This window comes from Camelus ferus, chromosome 31 (genome assembly GCF_009834535.1).
Source record: "Camelus ferus isolate YT-003-E chromosome 31, BCGSAC_Cfer_1.0, whole genome shotgun sequence".
Taxonomy (NCBI): Eukaryota; Metazoa; Chordata; class Mammalia; order Artiodactyla; family Camelidae; genus Camelus; species Camelus ferus.
In genome coordinates, this window is record NC_045726.1 from 8,625,951 (window position 1) to 8,643,519 (window position 17,569).

At 57.5% G+C, this 17,569-nt stretch overlaps 1 protein-coding gene across 1 annotated transcript; it reads left to right on the plus strand.

Moving 5' to 3' along the window:
* Window positions 1-5,226: 5,226 nt before the first annotated feature.
* RP1L1 (RP1 like 1) lies at window positions 5,227-16,263 on the plus strand. The gene is given in 7 exon segments (XM_032470836.1): window positions 5,227-5,384; window positions 7,047-7,674; window positions 9,194-9,335; window positions 10,901-11,928; window positions 12,346-13,125; window positions 13,127-14,704; window positions 14,707-16,263. Coding segments are annotated over 7 exon segments (5,730 nt in total). The 5' UTR covers window positions 5,227-5,367.
* Window positions 16,264-17,569: the final 1,306 nt, after the last annotated feature.

Consider the following 17,569-nt stretch of genomic DNA (forward strand, 5'->3'; position numbering starts at 1 on the left):
CATTTCTTCCTGAATCCACCGCTCAGAACCTGCAGCCCAGGGGCTTCTGCTGTGTGGAGCCGTTTCCCTCATCCCTCACCACCGCAGCCCCAGCTCTGGGAAGGCTTCATCCACCAAATCGCGTTTCTTAGAGGGCAGTTCATCCCACCTCCTCCTTTTTTTAATATGAGTCACACTTTCCCATCTGATCATCATGACATGAGCATCAGGGCACAGCACACTGGCTTGAAGAAGTGCTGTGTCTTTATTGTCTGTGCGGGGCTCCTTGTAGTGTGTATTTCACTGACTTTAAGATACGCAGGTTATCCCACCCCCCCATGTCATGTTTTAATATCTCTAAAATCAGGGTGCCGCTTGCAATGAATAGCATGTCTTTGTCTTTGCTGGTCACTATTTTTTCTTTCTTTCTTCTTGGCTCGTAAAATAATGGTGCTCCTTGGCAAATTCGAGTCACTGAAAGGTAGTGTTGAAAGTGGCTCCACATCCCGTATGGATTGTGTAGACCCGTGCAGCGCTGGAAGGCGCCACGAGGGGGCTTAGCTGCTGGTCTGCGGATGGAAGGCTGTGCTTGTTATCCCTGGGGGCTACGTGCGACTGCAGTTTTCCTTGGGGACGAGTACTGTTCACAGCATCCTGGCTCCTTTCCGCTGCTCACGTGTGATATCATTTAATCAACCTTCAAGGTTTCGGCCCCAGCCCTCCCCGCCCCGCCCCTTCCTGCTCACTTCCCTCTAAGGTCTGCTTTGGTGACTTTGCCACCGGAAGTTTTTCTTCTGCAAAGCCCAGCCTCCATCCTGCCCGCGGACTTCTCTCATCCTATTTATTCATTTCCTGAACCCATCATTCTTGCTGCCTGCGCCCGCCTCCAGCCTGCTTGGCACTCTTTCCTCCCTGCAGGCTCACCCAGTCCAATTCCTCCACCCGGGCTGTCACCTTTTGGAGCATTTCCTGTGACTTCTATTTTTTTCTCCTTTTGCCCCTTCATCTGTTTTTCTCCGCTTCCCTCCCCCACCCACTCGCAGCTGGAATGCCTCCTCTGCTTCCTCCTGAAATCCCCTGGCATCCCCCCCATCCTTTGCTGCCCTAAACCAACCCCATCATGGTTAGGACTGGTGCTGTGGGCCTGGGTTTTGCCGGGACTCATTTAGCACTAGTGATCTGCACACCCCCGCGCATCTCTGTGCTGATCAAGACCTCCGACCGCAGCTCAACAGGCAGCCCCTAAGCCCTGGCCTGGGCCTCTCCCCACCCCACGGAATCCAGGTGGCTCAGGAAAGCTGCACATGAGAGCCCCCTCTGATCCGCTCTGCCCAGCATGCCTTGAGGCCCTGCCCCGAGTGGGAGTGGGGTGAGGGGTCTGAAAGGAGGTCTCCTTTCGAGCTCAGCCACGGGCCAGCTGGGCAGAAGCCCTCTGCTGCAGGAGGGACCCCCTTCTCAAGACAGTTCCCCCTAACACCTGTCCCCCACATGAGCCAGGCTGGGAGCCGAGTGTGGAGACCTGGTCCCCAGCTGTCCCCCAACTCTGCAGCCTTCTCCCCAACTCTTCCTCGCACCCGGAAAGCTCAGCTCCCCTCCTTCATAGCCTTGTCTTGCGGTGAATGTGAGTGGGCGAAGGGCTGTCCTCTCTCTACTGTGGGGGGGGAGGTCCTGATCACGTGGCCTGCCTGGTTCTGTTCAGGGCAAAGAGGTGCTAAATGGACCCTCAGTCTAGGCCCGGCCTGGGAGCCAATCTAGTTTGTCTTGTTAAGGAGGTCAAGTCCTCTCCCGGCCCTGCTTAGGGAGAGATGGCTCATTATTTTTTTATTATTCTTATTCTTATTTTTTGTTGAAGAGAAGTAGATTTACAATGTTTGTTTCAAGTGTACAGCAGTTATACATGTACATACAAATATATTTTTCAGTTTCTTTTGCTTTTCGGCTCATGACAAGGAATTGAATATAGTTCCCTGTGCTCCACAGCAGGTCCTTGCTCCTTACCCACTTCACATTACAGGACTGTGTATCTGTGAGTCCCAAATGCCCAGTCTGTCCCTCCCTCCGCCTCTTTCCTCCGGTAACCACAGTTTGTTTTCTATGTCTGCGAGAGAAACCTCATGATGCTGAAAGAAGGAAAGCGATGAGGGAAAACTGGATAGATTCGACTTTACAAGTCAGCTGACCAGTAACCCTTGGTCCCACCTCTGAGGGCCTGGGGCCTGTGTTCTACTTCTTCTGTCCCTCCCTCCCGGCCAGATGGGAATGAGACGGTTGTCCCCCATCAGGGACAAGTCGGGGGCGAGGGGACTGCGAGGAGCCTCTGCGCCCCGCCCCCTGCTCCCAGGGGTCCTCCTAACTCAGAAATCCAGCTTCAGAATCTGGGAAAGAGCGAACCCTCACTGCGCAGCTCCCTGGTGGATCTGTGATCCTGTCTGTTTCAAATGACAAACCCCCAACGCAGATCAGTTAAGCTAAGGAGAGAATTGTTGCCTCATGGACCTGCAGAGTCCAGTTTTTCACTGGGCTCTGGGTTCAGGCCTCACTGCATGGAGGGCTCAGCCAGGCTGTTAAGACTTGGCTTCCCATCTTTCATGGCGGCATCTTTTTCTGGTTCCACGAGGCAAACTGCTTATCTCGGCCTCACTGCCAGCAGGGCCAGTGCCAGGAAGAGGCCACTCGATCCTGGGAAGCTGCCTGGGCCCCACACTGAAGGCAGCTGGTTAGCTGCGGACAGGAGGTGCCAGGGGTGAGTGGGGTCCCAGCACGGGGCCCTTCAGAGCTGAAACTGGGGCAGCCCAGGCAAAGCGCCTGCAATGGCACCCGCTTCTCATTTCTCCTCTGTTTTTCCAGACTCAGTTACCAGCCCCCTCATCCTCACCTGTTCTTGGATCTAAGGTAGGGGCCCCCCCGAGTTTGCTTTTCCAGCCATTAGCCTCTCAGACTTCAGCGGGAGATGGGCTTTGGGTTCTGCTGTTGAGGTTCCTGGGCCAGAGCTGGTCGTACTGGGTCTGCGATGTCCCATCCTCGTGAGGTGTTTGTCAGCCCCCTTAATGCAGCCGGGCAAATGCACCCGGTGCAGAGCCCCTGCTCCTGCTGAGAGGACGGCCCTTCACATGGCCGCTCACTCCTTCCTCCAAAACTGCTCCTCTGTCTGCTGTCCCGCTGGGGAGTAGAGTACCGCCTTGTACCGCGTCCCTGAGCCTGAAACCCAGGAACCACGCTGGACCTCATCCTCCCCACGGCGCCCCCCACAGCCCATCCGCAGGTCATCCGGTCTTGCTGGCCCCTCCTGCTCAGCCTCTGCTGGATCCGTCCCTCAGGCTCTGTTTCAGTGCAGTCGCCCTTGTTCCCCGGAACTTTCCCAGTTGTCCTTGAGGGGTCTTTCTACATCATCAGGATGCCATCCATTGAAGGCCATTCCAGAACGCCCAAGCTTTCTCTCCCCACTGCACTTTTGCATGCACGCCCCCACCCCGAATGCCGGAAGCAGAGCAGGGGTGGGAAGTGTCAGGCACTGTGTGGCCCTTCTCTGCCCAGACGCTTTGGCAGCCTGGCTATCTGATCACAGCACATGGGAAGTCTGGGCACCTCCTCTGCCCATCCTTCCAGCCCACTCGGTGGGTCAGAGTTGGCACCAAGGCCATATCTATTTGCCACGCAGGTCCTAACTTCTCCTTTCTCTGGCTAATCCCCAAGTTTATCTTTTAGGTTGTAGCTCAGGAGGCTGCACATCACCTCCTCCAGGAAGTCTTCCCTGACTTGTATTCCCCTTAATCTGCTTTCAGTCACATCCTGTGTATAATATCTGTATGTGTATTTCAGAACGTGTCTTATGCTGCATTTTAATGATGTGCCTACTTCTCACACTGGAACATGAAGTTTCTGAAGACAGGTGCTATGTCTCAGTAATCTTTGTGTTCCCAGGACCCGGCATAGAGGCTGGCACACAGCAGAAGCTCAGAAATCTCTGTTGGGTACACAGAGAAGTGAATGAAGGTGATTAAGTGAATGAGCCCCCTTGGGGGCCAGGTCGTTTTGAAGGTGAAAGAATCAAAAGTTCATTAAACCTCTTTGAAAAGGAAAATCAGTTTGCTTCTTCATTCCCTGTGGCTGCAGGAGGAGGTCATGATTCTGTGACTCACCCTGCAGAGGATGCAGACCCTGCTTGTGTCTGCTGACGGGGCTGGAGAGCAAGGGGTCGCCTGGTCTTCCCTTGAGGAGCTGAGTGATGCGTGCAGTCCTGCGTGCCCTCCCCCGGCACAGGCCATGTGCCCAGGCCACCCGCACCATCAGCTCCTGCACCTGGGGCCTGAGTGTTGTAACTTCGCTCTGTGTGTGTATCTGTGGATGTGCGTGTAAATGTGCACACGTGCATGTATGTGTGTCTGTGTGTATATGTGTATACGTGTGTCTGTGTGTGTGCGCAGAACATGGTCTGTTCTCTGGGTGCAGGTATGCCAGCAGGGAGGGTCGGTCCGCAGCTTCCCTCACTTCTCTGGGGCTGTGTGCTTGGTCTCGCATTAGGAAGGAGCCTTCGGGATGGACCCTGGCTGGTGACAGCCTGATCTTTGGTATTTAGGGTCCCTCGGGCCTTTTCCTTTTTTATTTCAAAAATCCACTTGGAGATTGAGAATTCCAGTTCAGAGAGAGGTTATTTTCTAGAGGAATGTCAGAGGAGAGGGGCCGTCAGTTCTCAAGTGTACTGAATATACCACGAGGCGCTTTGGCCTGGGTTCTCAAGGAGCCCCGATGGCTTTTGCCTTCCCTCCAGGCCAGGCTCCCCTTTCCTGCAGAGCTGCTGTCAGGGGGCGCTAGAGAGGCCCTCTCTGCTCAGAAGTGGGCTGTGAGGAGCTGCGGCCCTTGGAGGCAGCAGGGATGTGGGGGACATGGTGACACTGAAGGACCCTGTGACACTGGGGAATGCAGTGATGCTGGGGGGCATGGTGATTATGGGGGACACTGGGAGACACAGTGACACCATAGTGGCACTGGAGGATGCGGTGATCCTCAGGGGCACAGTGACCCTGGAGGGACATAGTGACATTGGGGACATGGTGATGCTGGGGGACACTGGTGACTCTACGGGACACTGTGAGCCTTCCTTCCCCTCTCAGTCCCTCAGTGACGGCCAAGAAGGGTGCTCATTGTCACAAGTGAAACTGAAAATCAAGGGGGAAGAGAGCAGTCCTCCGGGAAGGCACGGCCCAGGAGCAGTGCGCAGCCGCTGCGGGGACATTAGCGGGAGGGTAAGAAAGCAGCTTAGAGGGCTTAGCTGGGAGGGAGGAGGCTGAGGAGGCTAATTATAAAGTTTGTGCCAGAGAGCAGAGAAGATTATAAGGCCTCTTTGCACCCCCAGATTTTGAAAATGAGACAAGAGTTCTTTCCCCAAAGATGAATGGGGATAAGCGGTGAGTAACGGTATGAAGGGAGCCTTGGGTGTTGGCTGGGCCGTGGGCGGGGCTGGCGGCTGCATCAAGGGAGACCATGGTCACTGCAGTGGGCGCAGTAATGCGGGTCCTGCCAGGGTCTGAGCCCCACGTAATCGGAGGAGACTCCTCACCTGATTGCGTGGCAGCCGACTGGCAGGCAGGCCTGTCTCTGCTGTGAGGCTCTGGGAAGTACCCGTGTTATCAATCAGGGGTGTTTCCTGGGCCCCTGCTGTGTGCCAAGCATGGGGCTGGGGCCCCGGGGAGTATGGATTCTGCACCCCATGCCTTGGGGTAGTTGGCCAGGAAGGATACAGGCCCAGGATGTGGGAAATGTCAGGGAGCCAGGCTGAAAAGCGGTTACCCCAGAATGGGGGGCTGAGGAAGCCTCCCCAAAGGAGAGAAGCCAAGCAGGGTGCAGAAGCATGGGTCCACCCTGCAGGGAGAGCCCCTGGGTCAGGCAGCCTGGTCAGAGAGGAGAATTCCTGCAGGGAAGAGGCCAGAGCCGAGGCCCAGCAGGGTGGCTGGAGCAAATCCGGGAGGCCGTGGGTCGTGGGGTAAAGGCCTGGGCTTTTTCTGCAGCCACTGCAAACCACCTGAGGGGCTTGCAGCACAGGAAAGTTCTGGGAAGAGCTGGATTTTGGGACAGCTTGTCCGGCGGGGTCACAGAATAGAGCGCAACATGGTGACCTGAGCACAGAGAGCTGTGGCAGGCTTTTGCAGGAGTCCCGGGTGAGGCAAAGGGCCACCATGGCGGGAACAGACACGAACAGTTGGACGAATGGCCTTGAACCTACATGGCTGGCCTGACGCCCTCTCTCCCGTGTCAGTGGCAGTGGGCTGCGGTACCTACCCACAGGGTTGGTTCATCACACATGAACCAAAAAGACTTCGGAAGAATGCAGGGGGGCACATTCTTTTGATATTAAAGCAAACCTCCCTATACAATGGAGAAAACACACAGCGTCAAGTAGTGGCATCTTCTTTGAGTCACGCATCTCCTTGTCTGCATGCCAGCCCTGAGGGGTTTGGGATGAGGGACTCTGCTCCAGCCCTCCCACCTGGCAGCTGGAGGGTGTGAGTGCAGAGAGCTGGGACGCCCCCACCGTCACACAGGAGACTTGGCTCTGAGAGACTGGGCCAGGGGTCTGTGTCCCTGGCCGCTCATCTGGCGTTTTCACGTCCCTTTATTCACCCACCTCCTTAGGAGATAAACTCAACAGTGTTCAAAGGAGGTCCAGGTGGGAGGAGAGGGTAAGAGAAACAGCAAGAGGATGGGAAGGAATAAAGGTTTATTGGATGCTCGCTCTTTGCCAGGTGCTCTGTAGTGTGAATTCATTGACTCCTTATAAACCCCGTGCAGACGAGTGTGGCTGCATTTGAGCAGAGCAGATTACATCGTGAACCTCCTGGGTCACACAGGCAGGAAGTGGGAGGTGGAGACGGTGGGATTTGAACTCAGATCTGTTTGATGCCAGATGCTTGGCCTTTTTCCTATTTGTCAAAATGGATGAACCTGCCTCTACGCGCTTGAGTGGAGCAAGTTTGGGGTGGGCAGGGAGCACCTCTGTACCAAGGGGAGAGAGAAAACGCAGAATCCCGCGGGTGACTCTCTCTCCCTCGCCTTACTTTGATCTGTTACAGCTGCCTGGCCCCCCCGACCATGCACAGCACCCAGAGGGATGCCCAGGCCCCCGGCCACCCTGCGTGCCTCCTGCCTTCTGTGGCCCGGATCCCCTCGGTCACGCAGGTCATGCCAGCCAAGAAGATAACCTTCCTCAAGCGAGGGGACCCCCGGTTTGCCGGGGTTCGCCTGGCTGTTCACCAGCGGGTCTTCAGGAGCTTTGGTGCCCTGATGGATGAGCTCTCCCAGCGCATGCCTCTCTCCTTCGGGGTGCGCTCCGTCACCACACCCCGTGGCCTGCACGGCCTCAGCGCCCTGGAGCAGCTGCAGGATGGTGGCTGCTACCTTTGCTCCGATAAGAAGCCCCCCAAGACCCCCATTGGGCCAGGTCGGCCCCCGGGGAGAAGCCCTCCCGCTCAGCCGTCACGAGATTTCGAAGGACGCTGTGAGGCACCGGGAACATCCTCTTCCTGTAAAAGTCTCAAAACCCCCAGGAGGATAACGCTGGTCAAGAACGGGGACCCTCGGCTCCAGCAGACCGTGGTGCTCAGTCACAGAAACACCAGGAACTTGTCGGCCTTTCTCAGCAAAGCCTCGGATCTTCTGCACTTTCCCGTGAAGCAGGTGTACACGACCAGTGGGAAGAAGGTAGGCTGCTGAGGATGACATTTCCTTACGAAGTTCTCTGGACCTCAGCTCAAGGCACTTAGCTGGAACAGGGGAGTTATGCCTTAATAAGAGGCACTGGTTGCTCCTGCTACACATTAGAAGTGAAGAGAGTGGAGACATTCAGTCAGTTAAACACACGCACAATGGTTATTCATGCTTTTAGCTACCATTTAGCGAGCACTTTGTACCCTATGGCTTGCACACTTTGATTATTTTCTTATCCAACCCTCTTAATACGGGTGAGAGTTCAGTGTAAGAAACAGAAACTTCTCCAAGAAACTTCAGCAGGAAGCAATTTAACACAGGGCATCAGGGGGCTTCCTGATCTTGGGAAAGCTGGAGTGAACCCCATGCGGGGTCTGCAGAATGGTGCCCAGCATCCTGCAGAAAACTGCCACCTCGGCCTGAAGCCGGTGTGGTTACTGAGCTCAGGATCACTTCCCTGTGGTGGGACCCAGGCTCACAAAGCCGGACCAGGACGCTGCCACGGCTGCATCTCGACGCCCAGCAGCATCAGGGCGCCGGGTCTGGCCGCTGCAGCCCGAGCTGCCATGATTGCTCGATACCCACAGACTTGCTTTGCAACAACAACCAGAAGGAGAAGCGGTGGTGTCTACCTCTCCTGCCTTCCCAGTCCTGAGCTGCTAGATGGACAGTGTGATCCGCATTCAGCCTAACTGTAAAGAAGGCTAGGGGATGTGATTTTTGCCTTTGTAGGTTTTGCAGAACATGAATGTAACCAAAGGCAGACGGGCTGGAAGATGGAGGTTGATTGACCTAATCCACCCAATCTCCCACAGTCTAGTCCTGTGGCTACATGACACCTCTATACACCATTCATGCTAGTCCTTAAATTTGAACAGCAGCTGCTGCAGCGTGTTCCCAGCTAAGAGTGGAACCATCCTTCCTACGATCGAGACATAGTCACCTGCTCCCCAAAGTCATGTCAGTGCTGCACCAGCCATCCTCCAGCCCAGTCACAATCCCACCTTTATAGCCTCTAACTTAAGATTTAACTCTCAAGTCCACAACCACCAATTTACTTTATATAAAGCATTATAGGAAAGGAGGAGCAAAAATATGGGAAATTGGTTTACATACACGCCTAGCAGAGCTGTGAAGAAAATTCGAGCATTTACTGCAAGGCTATTGTTGGTATTAAGTTTCCTCCCACCGTCCATTCCAGGTTCCCGCTGCCCTACACCTGACTGTGGTTATGGACCTGATGGAGTGACTGGGTCACTATTCCTGTGGTCCTTGGAAATCCTTCCTAAATGGGGCTGCCGTGATCTTGTGGTCACTTCTACCACTGAATGTGGCAACCACAGAAGCTGTCCCAAGGGGTTCCCTGGGCAACATGTGACCTCCTCCCTGACCCCATGGCATAACAACAGCACCCTGTTTCCCCTCGATAATCCAACACTGAAACCCTCCATCTCACTGGGCAGAGGGGGATCCTGCAGACCAGGCCTCCTGACTCAACTCTCTCCCTCCTCAGGTAGACTCTCTGAAGGGTCTGCTGTGCAACCCGCCGGTGCTGGTGTGCGCCGGCCATGAGCCCTTCAGACCTCTGGCAATGGAAGATGTCAGAAGGAATGGAACTGAAACTTTATCTGCACAGACTTCAAGGAACAAATATGGTGAGTTCGTTTTGGAGTATCCCCAATCTTATTTGACACTGAGCGGAGGTTCAGTAGGGCTGGACAGGTTTCCTTTCTAAATAATTTAGGAAACCTACCTTTGGCCACAGTTCTTGGGCATCCCAATTGTTTTGGGGTCTTTCTTGCCTCTTCCTCCTTGTCATCACTATCAGCTTTAACTGGGTTGAACATTTGACTGGGAGAGGAGAGAGGGGAGTTTGGAATTTAAAGAGAACAGGGATTAGGGGATCTGGAACCCTAAGCTTCTAGGATCTAAAATAAACTTTATTAAGGACCATGATGGACATGACATTATACAGGCAATGGACCATGAGTGTGTGGCATTTGCATCTTTCAAGAGTCATGACTCTCTTAGGCAACAGTGGAGGCCAAACAGACCAAAACAAATGATAACTATCAATCATCCATTGGTCCATGTGTATAGCCGAGAAGTCTTAAGTGCCAGAGGTAGGCTTTATTATTTTAAAAAAAGAAAAACACATTATTTCAAAAGCACAATTGATACATGCAGAGTAAAAGTTTCAGCAAAATTATTGGAGCGACAATGGACAGACCTGGGTGAATAAACAAAGTAATGCCCTTGTGAAAGTCTGTTAAGAGAATGACAACAGTGGTCCCAGTAACCGCCACACGCCAGGGGCTGGAGGCACAAACCACCAGCCACAGCTCCTTCTCTAGAGGAGCCCCAGTCTCATTTGGTGCTGACGGGGGAGCAGGGCTTGGCAAAACCGTCTCCTGCCCAGATGGACTCAAGGGGGTCTGCTCTGCTGCTGGCCATCAGCTCGGCTTCCGCCAGCCCCACCCTGCCAAGCTTTAGCTCAGGAGAGGAATTGAGAAAGTCCAAGAGGCTTCTTTCTTTCTTGGGGTCACGTCTTTCTATCCCCAGTGACCCCGTCTTCTTCTCTTTCGTGGCTTAGGGGCAAGATTAGGTCTCAGGACCTGCTATTGTGTGTCCAGGTCCTTCCTTGCAAGCATTTATCAACCCCAAAGCTTGATGAGGGTTAAGATGATAAATCACCTCTAATAACTGCAAAGCACTTTACAGTTTACAATCAGGTGTGTATGCGGCAGCTTACTCATTGTGCTTCCTGGGCTGGGGGCGGGTAGAAGCAGGTCCAGGACTTAGCTCCGGGCACCGCTGCTCTGCAGCCAGCTCCCCTGTCTGTTGAGAACCTGCTCTGGGCCAGCAACCCTGCAGGAAGTTTTAGAGGCACTGCCTTGCATCCTCGAAACAAACCAGCCAGACACCATGACTCTTTTACAGCTCAGGAAAGAGGCTCTGCCAAAGACTGCACAGCTAGGAAGTGGCAGGGTGAGGCCGAATTCAGACGTTAAGTTCATCCTGCTAGGCTCTGCAGGTTCACCCCCTGGCAGCTCTGCGGAAGTTCATTCTAGAACGGTTTCTGTCCTTACTGCTGGTTTTGGAGGTGGCAGGGTGTACAGACTGGGAAAGGCTCACGACCAGCCTGGATTCTTCCAGCCCGGAGCTCCTGCAGCAGCTCACTGTCCTTCCCTCTTTTCTCTCACTCTTCCTCGTGCACCAGGGAGCTGGGGGCCAAAGGCCAAGCAGAGCATCATCCACTCACGGTCCAGGCCGGGCAGCAGGCCGCGGCGGTCTTCCTTGCTGTCGGAGAGGTCTGGGCTCAGCGACCCCTCCGTGTCCCTACCTGGCACCTGCATGGGCCCTGCTCCTGACAGGCACCCTGGGGACATGCCTGTCCAGCTCGGCCCATTGGTGGCTGGTGATGACATTGAGAAGAACATCCGCATGAACCAGGATGGCAGCCTGTCTGTGGAGATGAAAGTCCGCTTCCACCTGATGGGGGAGGACCCGCTCCTGTGGTCCAGGAGGGTCAGGAGGGCGAGCACTCTCACGGCAGCCAGTGGGGAGGGTGCCGTCCTGGGGGAGGCAGATCCCCCCCACTGTGTGTGGAAGGGCCACCCTGGGGACCCCACAGAGCTTGGGGGCCAGGGACTGGAGCCCTGCAAAGCAGGAGGCATGGGAGCCTTTGACCGTGGCCGGTGGCAGCCAGGGTCCCCATACGAGATCTGGATGAACCCCCTGTACGGCTCCCAGGGAGATCAGACAGCCTCTCGGAGGAGGCCTGGGCCGACCCAGGGCTCCCACTCCAGGGTCCCCCGGAGCCAAGGGGTTGCCACCAGGAAAAGAAGGAGCAAGGACAGCATCAGCCCTGCCTCCAGTGACAGAGCCCCCGAAGGCTCAGAGCCAAACTCTTCCTGCTGCTCCAGGTCCCTAGAGGATGGCAGGGGCAGCTGTGACCTACATCTGGCCTCCAGGGCTGGTGAGGGCCCAGGCGGAGGAGCAGCACTGGGCAGCAGGGACCATCACAGCTGCCTGAAACCTGGGACCCAAGGCCCCACAGGCCCTCTTCCTGACTCCTCGGCGAGTGCCGGGTCCCACGAGGAGTCCAGTGAAAGAGGTGAGCTGCACCCGGGCTGCCCCAGCAAGGTGAGCAGGGTCATGACTTGCAGGGGGACCACCCAGCAGGGAGGCCGCAGTCCCCCCACCATGAGCCCCTCATCTCTGAGGAACAAGGACCCACAGGCCGAGGTGAGTGGACAGGGCAGCAGGCACGCCCTGGCCAGGAGTGGGTCTGGGATGAGGCTGCCCTTGGCTCTGGGCCGGGCTGGCCCTGGGGACAATGCAGGAGGCCGTTCCCCACTTTCCGCCTGCGCCTCAGCCCCGGGCGGGAGCAGAAAGCAGGAGGGCAGAGCCAGCCGTCTGTCCTCACCCGGCACTTCCGCCAGCCGAGGGGCCCAGGGGGGCCGCCCCAGGCCGCGCCACAGCTCAAGGGACCCCCACAGCCTACTCGGCTCGCTTGTGTCCAGGTCGGTGCCGGGGACACCCAGCAGAGGCGGGGCCCGCCCAGATGGCCCAGCGCCCGGCCTCTCTGAAAGCCCGGGTAGCACCAGGAAGTGGCCTTCCTGGGACCCAGGGCCACCCTTCTCGGCCTCTCTCCATTCCCAGGACACCCGAGGGCTCAGCAGTGCCCCCATCACCCCTGTGAGCAATTCCGACTGTGCTTCCAACTTCTACCCACCGAACTCGCCCTCCGCTGAGACCGGCCCTGAGTTCAGGGCGTGTTCACCAGCTCCCACACCTTCCAACACATCCGGCTCTCTCAGCTCCCAAGCTGATGGCCTGGGCGGAAAGGCAGGGGGTGATGGTCCCAAGGCTTCCTGGCCCTTGGTCCTGCCAGTCGGGTGGCCTGAGGGAGGGAGGTGGCAGGGATCCCACCGAGGCAGCTGCTGCTCACAGATGAGTGTATCCCCAGCCCGCGGGTCCCCCGGTGGGAAGACATGGCCGCTGCTGACCTCCCAGCCTTGGGGCAGCCAGGGGCCCTCCTCTGAGGCATGCTTGGTGTGCAGCAGGTACTGCCCCATGCCCCCCAGCGCATGGCCCGTGGGCAAGAAACACACTTCATGCAGCCACAGCCACAGTGTTGGAGACCACGGTGCTGATGGGAGGCTGGGAGGGGGCAAGGCCAGGGAGGGAAAGCAGGGCGCGTGGCGCCCTCGGCCCCCCGACTCTCAGACAGGGGCTGCAGGGAGACCAGTCAGAGCTGTGAGAAGGGGCAGCCCCCACAGTGATCCCAGGCTTGGGAGAATGTTCCAAGGAAGGTTTGCGGGTGGAGGGGAAGGCCTCGGAGAGCAAGAGGAAGGTGGCGGCTTGGTGCTGGGCGCTCTGCCCCGGGCCTCCCCAGAAGCCGTGGTCCGTGAGTGGCTGAGCAACATCCCGGAGGAGCCGGGGCCCAGTGAAATATGAAATAGTGGATGAGAGCATGGATGGGGCTGCGCATGGCCTGGAAGGCCCTGCGGAGGACCCTGGTGACGAACGTTCCCCTGATGGCCTGGAAGGGCCAATTCAGGCCAGAGGCTCGTCCCTGGAAGGAGCCGCCAGTGAGAAAGCAGAACCAGATGGAGCCCTACCGGTGCCTGGTGGTACTGATCCCAAGTCAGGAGACAGCCTTCCTTGCAGCAGAGTTTCAGAAGCCCCCATGGAGGTGGGGACAGACAAAGGAGCGGTTGCAGACTGCGGGATGGGCCAGAGCGTGCTTCCCAGTAGGGTCTCTGCCTCTATACAGATCATGAAGGCGCTGATGGGCTCCAAGCAGGGCCGGCCCAGCAGCCTCCCTGAAGTGTCTAGCTCCAAGGGCAAGAGGCTCAGCCGCTCAGCCCAGGCCCTCATCACCTGCCTCGCCAGGCTCCGCTTCTTTGACGACCACCTTGGGTCTCCCGCTGGCAAAGGGAGGTTCATGGACTCTCCTAGGTACCAGGAGCTCCTGAGCACCTTCCAGGCCCTGTGGCCAGGCTGTGGCCTCGGGCACCAGGAGCTGGACTCAGGTCTCCGCGAGCTCGGCTGGGGCCAGGCTCTGCCAGGCCCAGGCTCACATGCTGCAGCTGAGGACTTCACACCAACGTCCTCCTCTGGGGTGGACGTCGCCAGTGGCTCCGGAGGCTCAGGGGATGGCAGCGGACCCTGCGTGGTGGGCTGCACCCTGGCCCCTGAGAGGATGGAGCTGCCCTTGAACATCCCCTGCCAGAGACCTGATTCCAGAACCTCAGGGAACCCAGAGGATCTGGGGACCCATCAGCCGAGTGATTCTGATGCTTGTGCTACCAGCAAGGATGCGGCAGAAAGAAACAGTGAGGAGCAGCTGCTGGGCAGTGACCTAGACCAGGGGGCTGAAAACATGATGCAGGAAGAGAAGGTAGAATTAGAGGAAATGAAAGAAGAGAAAGAAAGTGCAGAGCTGCAAGAAGAGGGTGTCAAAGGGTTTCCAGAAGAGGAAGGTGTCACAGGACAGGAATTGTCAGGGATGGGCTCTCAGGATGGGATGGGAGCCCGGGAAGATCGGAGCCTGCAGGAAGAGGAGGCAGGAGGCCCTCCCTCGGCCACACTAAGCCCTCCAGGGAGGAAAGAGAACCCGACAGAGGGCCCCAGGAGCCTCAGAGAGGGAGACTTCGATGCCATTGCGGCTCAAAGTGGCTCCAAAGCTGAGCTCACTTTAGAGAAGTTGCCCAAAGCAACTGAGACAGGCTGTGGGCAAACCCAGGCCGCGCTCCCCCAGGGAGCTGGGGAGACAGGCCCTCCTACACCTCGCAGAGGGTCTCTGGGGCCTGACCCGCTCTGGGTGTCCAGGTTGCTGAAGAAGATGGAGAAGGCCTTCATGGCCCACCTCGCCAGTGCCACGGCCGAGCTCTGCGCCCGCTGGGACCTGCCGAGCAACGACCTGCTGGACCAGATGGTGGCTGAGCTGCAGCAGGACGTGGGCCAGCGGCTGCAGGACAGCGTGGAGAAGGAGCTCCGCAAGATCCAGAGCCGGGTGGGGGCCACAGGTGCCTGGGCCGCCCAGGGAGGACCTCCAGGTGGGAGGTGTCCCCGCAGGCAGAGCAGCGCAGACGCCGCCTCCGGGGTCTGCGGGACCTCTCGGCCTTCTCTGAGCAGATGTGGGGCTGGGGGCCGCCCTCCTTCTCCCTGGAGGACGCGCCAGCCCTCAGCGCAGCCCTGGGGGCCCAGCTGGAGGAGGAGGCGGGGAGGGACGAGTTCTGTCCCTGCGAGGCCTGCGTGAGGAAGAAAGTGGTTCCAGCCTCCCCGAGAGACAAGGTGGGGGTGGCCAGCACGCCCATCAGAGAGGCCTTTGACCTGCAGCAGATTCTGCAGAAGAAAGGAGGGTGTGCGCACTTGGAGACCAAAGAGGCTGCTCCTGCAAAGAGGGAGATGGTGCCCCTTCAGAGGGACCCCTCTGGGACAGGTGCTGACCAGGGAGCCGACGGAGGCCTGGAGCTGGGCTCAGGCCAGGGCCCTGGGGTGGCGGAGAGGGGCGAGGCTGAGGGCAGTCGGACCCTGGGCAGAGATGAAGACCCCCGGGGGGCGGGGGAGGAGGCAGCTGCTCAGAAGAGAGAGAGGCAAACAGATCCCTGTGGAGGCAGCGACCCGGAGGGGCCGGAGATGGAGGAGCGGGGCGTGGGTGGGAAGGAAGAAAACTCGGGGGTGGGCTCTGGGGCTGACGACACTCTGGAGGGCGACGCCTCGGGAGGAGGTGACCGAAGTCTGGGAGGACAGAATGCTGGCGCCGACCCCGCAGAGGCCCAGGAAGCTGAAGGGGAGCCACAGCCCAAGTCAGGAGAGGGACACGGGGATGAGGAAGAAGAGGGCCCTCAGGCTGGCCCGGCAGACAGCCAGTGGGGTGAGGCTTCTGGAAACGGCAGCCCAGACTGGGAGGGGAGGCCCACACCATCCCCGGCCCCCGGTGCAGACACCGCCCGCCAAAGGTCAGGCCAGACAGCAGGCCTCTCCTCCTTCAGCGCGTCGTCTCTGGGGAAGTGCTCTCAGCTCTCCCAGAAAGGCTCTGAAGATGAGCCTTCAGACAGACACACAAGAACTGCTGCAGACGAGTCCAAGGGCATCTCTGGTCCAGAGAGAAAAGTCACCGGCATGTGTCCAGAAAGCTCTGCCTCTGAGCAAGAAGGGGACCCCTCAGGCTCAAGGACTCCAGAGCAGAGGGAAGAGGAAGGACCGACTTCAGAGCAGGGGGAGGAGGAGGGACCAGTTCTAGAGCAGGGGGAGGAGGAGGGACCAACTCTAGAGCAGGGGGAGGAGGAGGGACTGACTCCAGAGCAGGGGGAGGAGGAGGGACTGACTCCAGAGCAGGGGGAGGAGGAGGGACTGATTCCAGAGCAGGGGGAGGAAGAGGGACCGACTTCAGAGCACGGGGAAGAGAAAGGTCTCACTCCAGAGCAGGGGGAAGAGGAGGGACTGACTTCAGAGCAGGGGGAGGAGGAGGGACTGACTCCAGAGCAGGGGGAGGAAGAGGGACCGACTTCAGAGCACGGGGAAGAGAAAGGTCTCACTCCAGAGCAGGGGGAAAGAGGATGGGACTGACTTCAGAGCATAAGGGGGAGGAGGAGGGACTGACTCCCAGAGGCAGGGGGAGGAGGAGGGACTGACTCCAGAGCAGGGTATGGAAGAGGGACCGACTTCAGAGCACGGGGAAGAGCAAAGGTCTCACTCCAGAAGGCAGGGGGAAGAGGAGGGACTGACTTCCAGAGTAAGGGGGAGGGGAGGGACTGACTCCAGGAGCAGGGGGAGGAGGAGGGACTGACCTCCAGAGCAGGGGGAGGAAGAGGGACCGACTTCAGAGCACGGGGAAGAGAAAGGTCTCACTCCAGAGCAGGGGGAAGAGGAGGGACTGACTCCAGAGCAGGGGGAGGAGGAGGGACTGACTCCAGAGCAGGGGGAGGAGGAGGGACTGACTCCAGAGCAGGGGGAGGAAGAGGGACCGACTTCAGAGCACGGGGAAGAGACAGGTCTCACTCCAGAGCAGGGGGAGGAGGAGGGACTGACTTCAGAGCAGGGGGAGGAGGAGGGACTGACTCCAGAGCAGGGGGAGGAAGAGGGACTGACTCCAGAGCACGGGGAGGAGAAAGACTCGACTCCAGGGCAGAAGGCAGAAGAAAGTTCTGACTTAGAAGACGAGAAGGTAGTGAAGAGTCTCACTTCCACAGAAATGAGGTTTAAAAAGCTCCCCACAGACAGGACAGATGGCTTTGGCCAAGACGACTTAGATTTCTAGAGCTCCAGCTGTGAGATGGTCTTGAGTCTGGAGCTCACCCCACTGGAGATGCACAAAGAACACGGGCAAAGATCAAGGACTTGCCAAGGACAGCCACCCCAGGCTGCCCGGGGTTCCAAATTCCGGGCTTCTGAGGCCCCCTGCCCATCCACGCAACATGTCAAGGAAGGGCATCTCAGATGCACCCCGTTATTGGATGTCAGCTGCCCCCTCCCCATATCTGTCTGCTGACCCCAGGAGAATGGAACTGACTGGAAACGGTCCAGAACAGTCCCCAGCTCTGGCTGTGTTTGTTTTTTGCTCACTAGTATTTCCCTCGTTCTTCTGTCTATCGATCTCCAGTTATTTCTCTCCTTGGCCTCCCTTGGCACTGACCTCTCTTGACTTTGAAGTGCTTTTTTCTGGTCCTGACTACATTTGGTGACTCTGCAGATGTGAACACTTGGGAGAGGAGGATAAATTCAGGGTCATTGGACAAAATTTGTTCTTAACCCAAAAGTCCAAGTGTCTTTCCTTAATTCATATATATATTTTTTGTAATAGAAAAAAAATTGGAAAACTCAAAAAAGCAGAAAAGAATAGTAGTCATTCTTAATCCTGCCCCTCGTGTTAGCA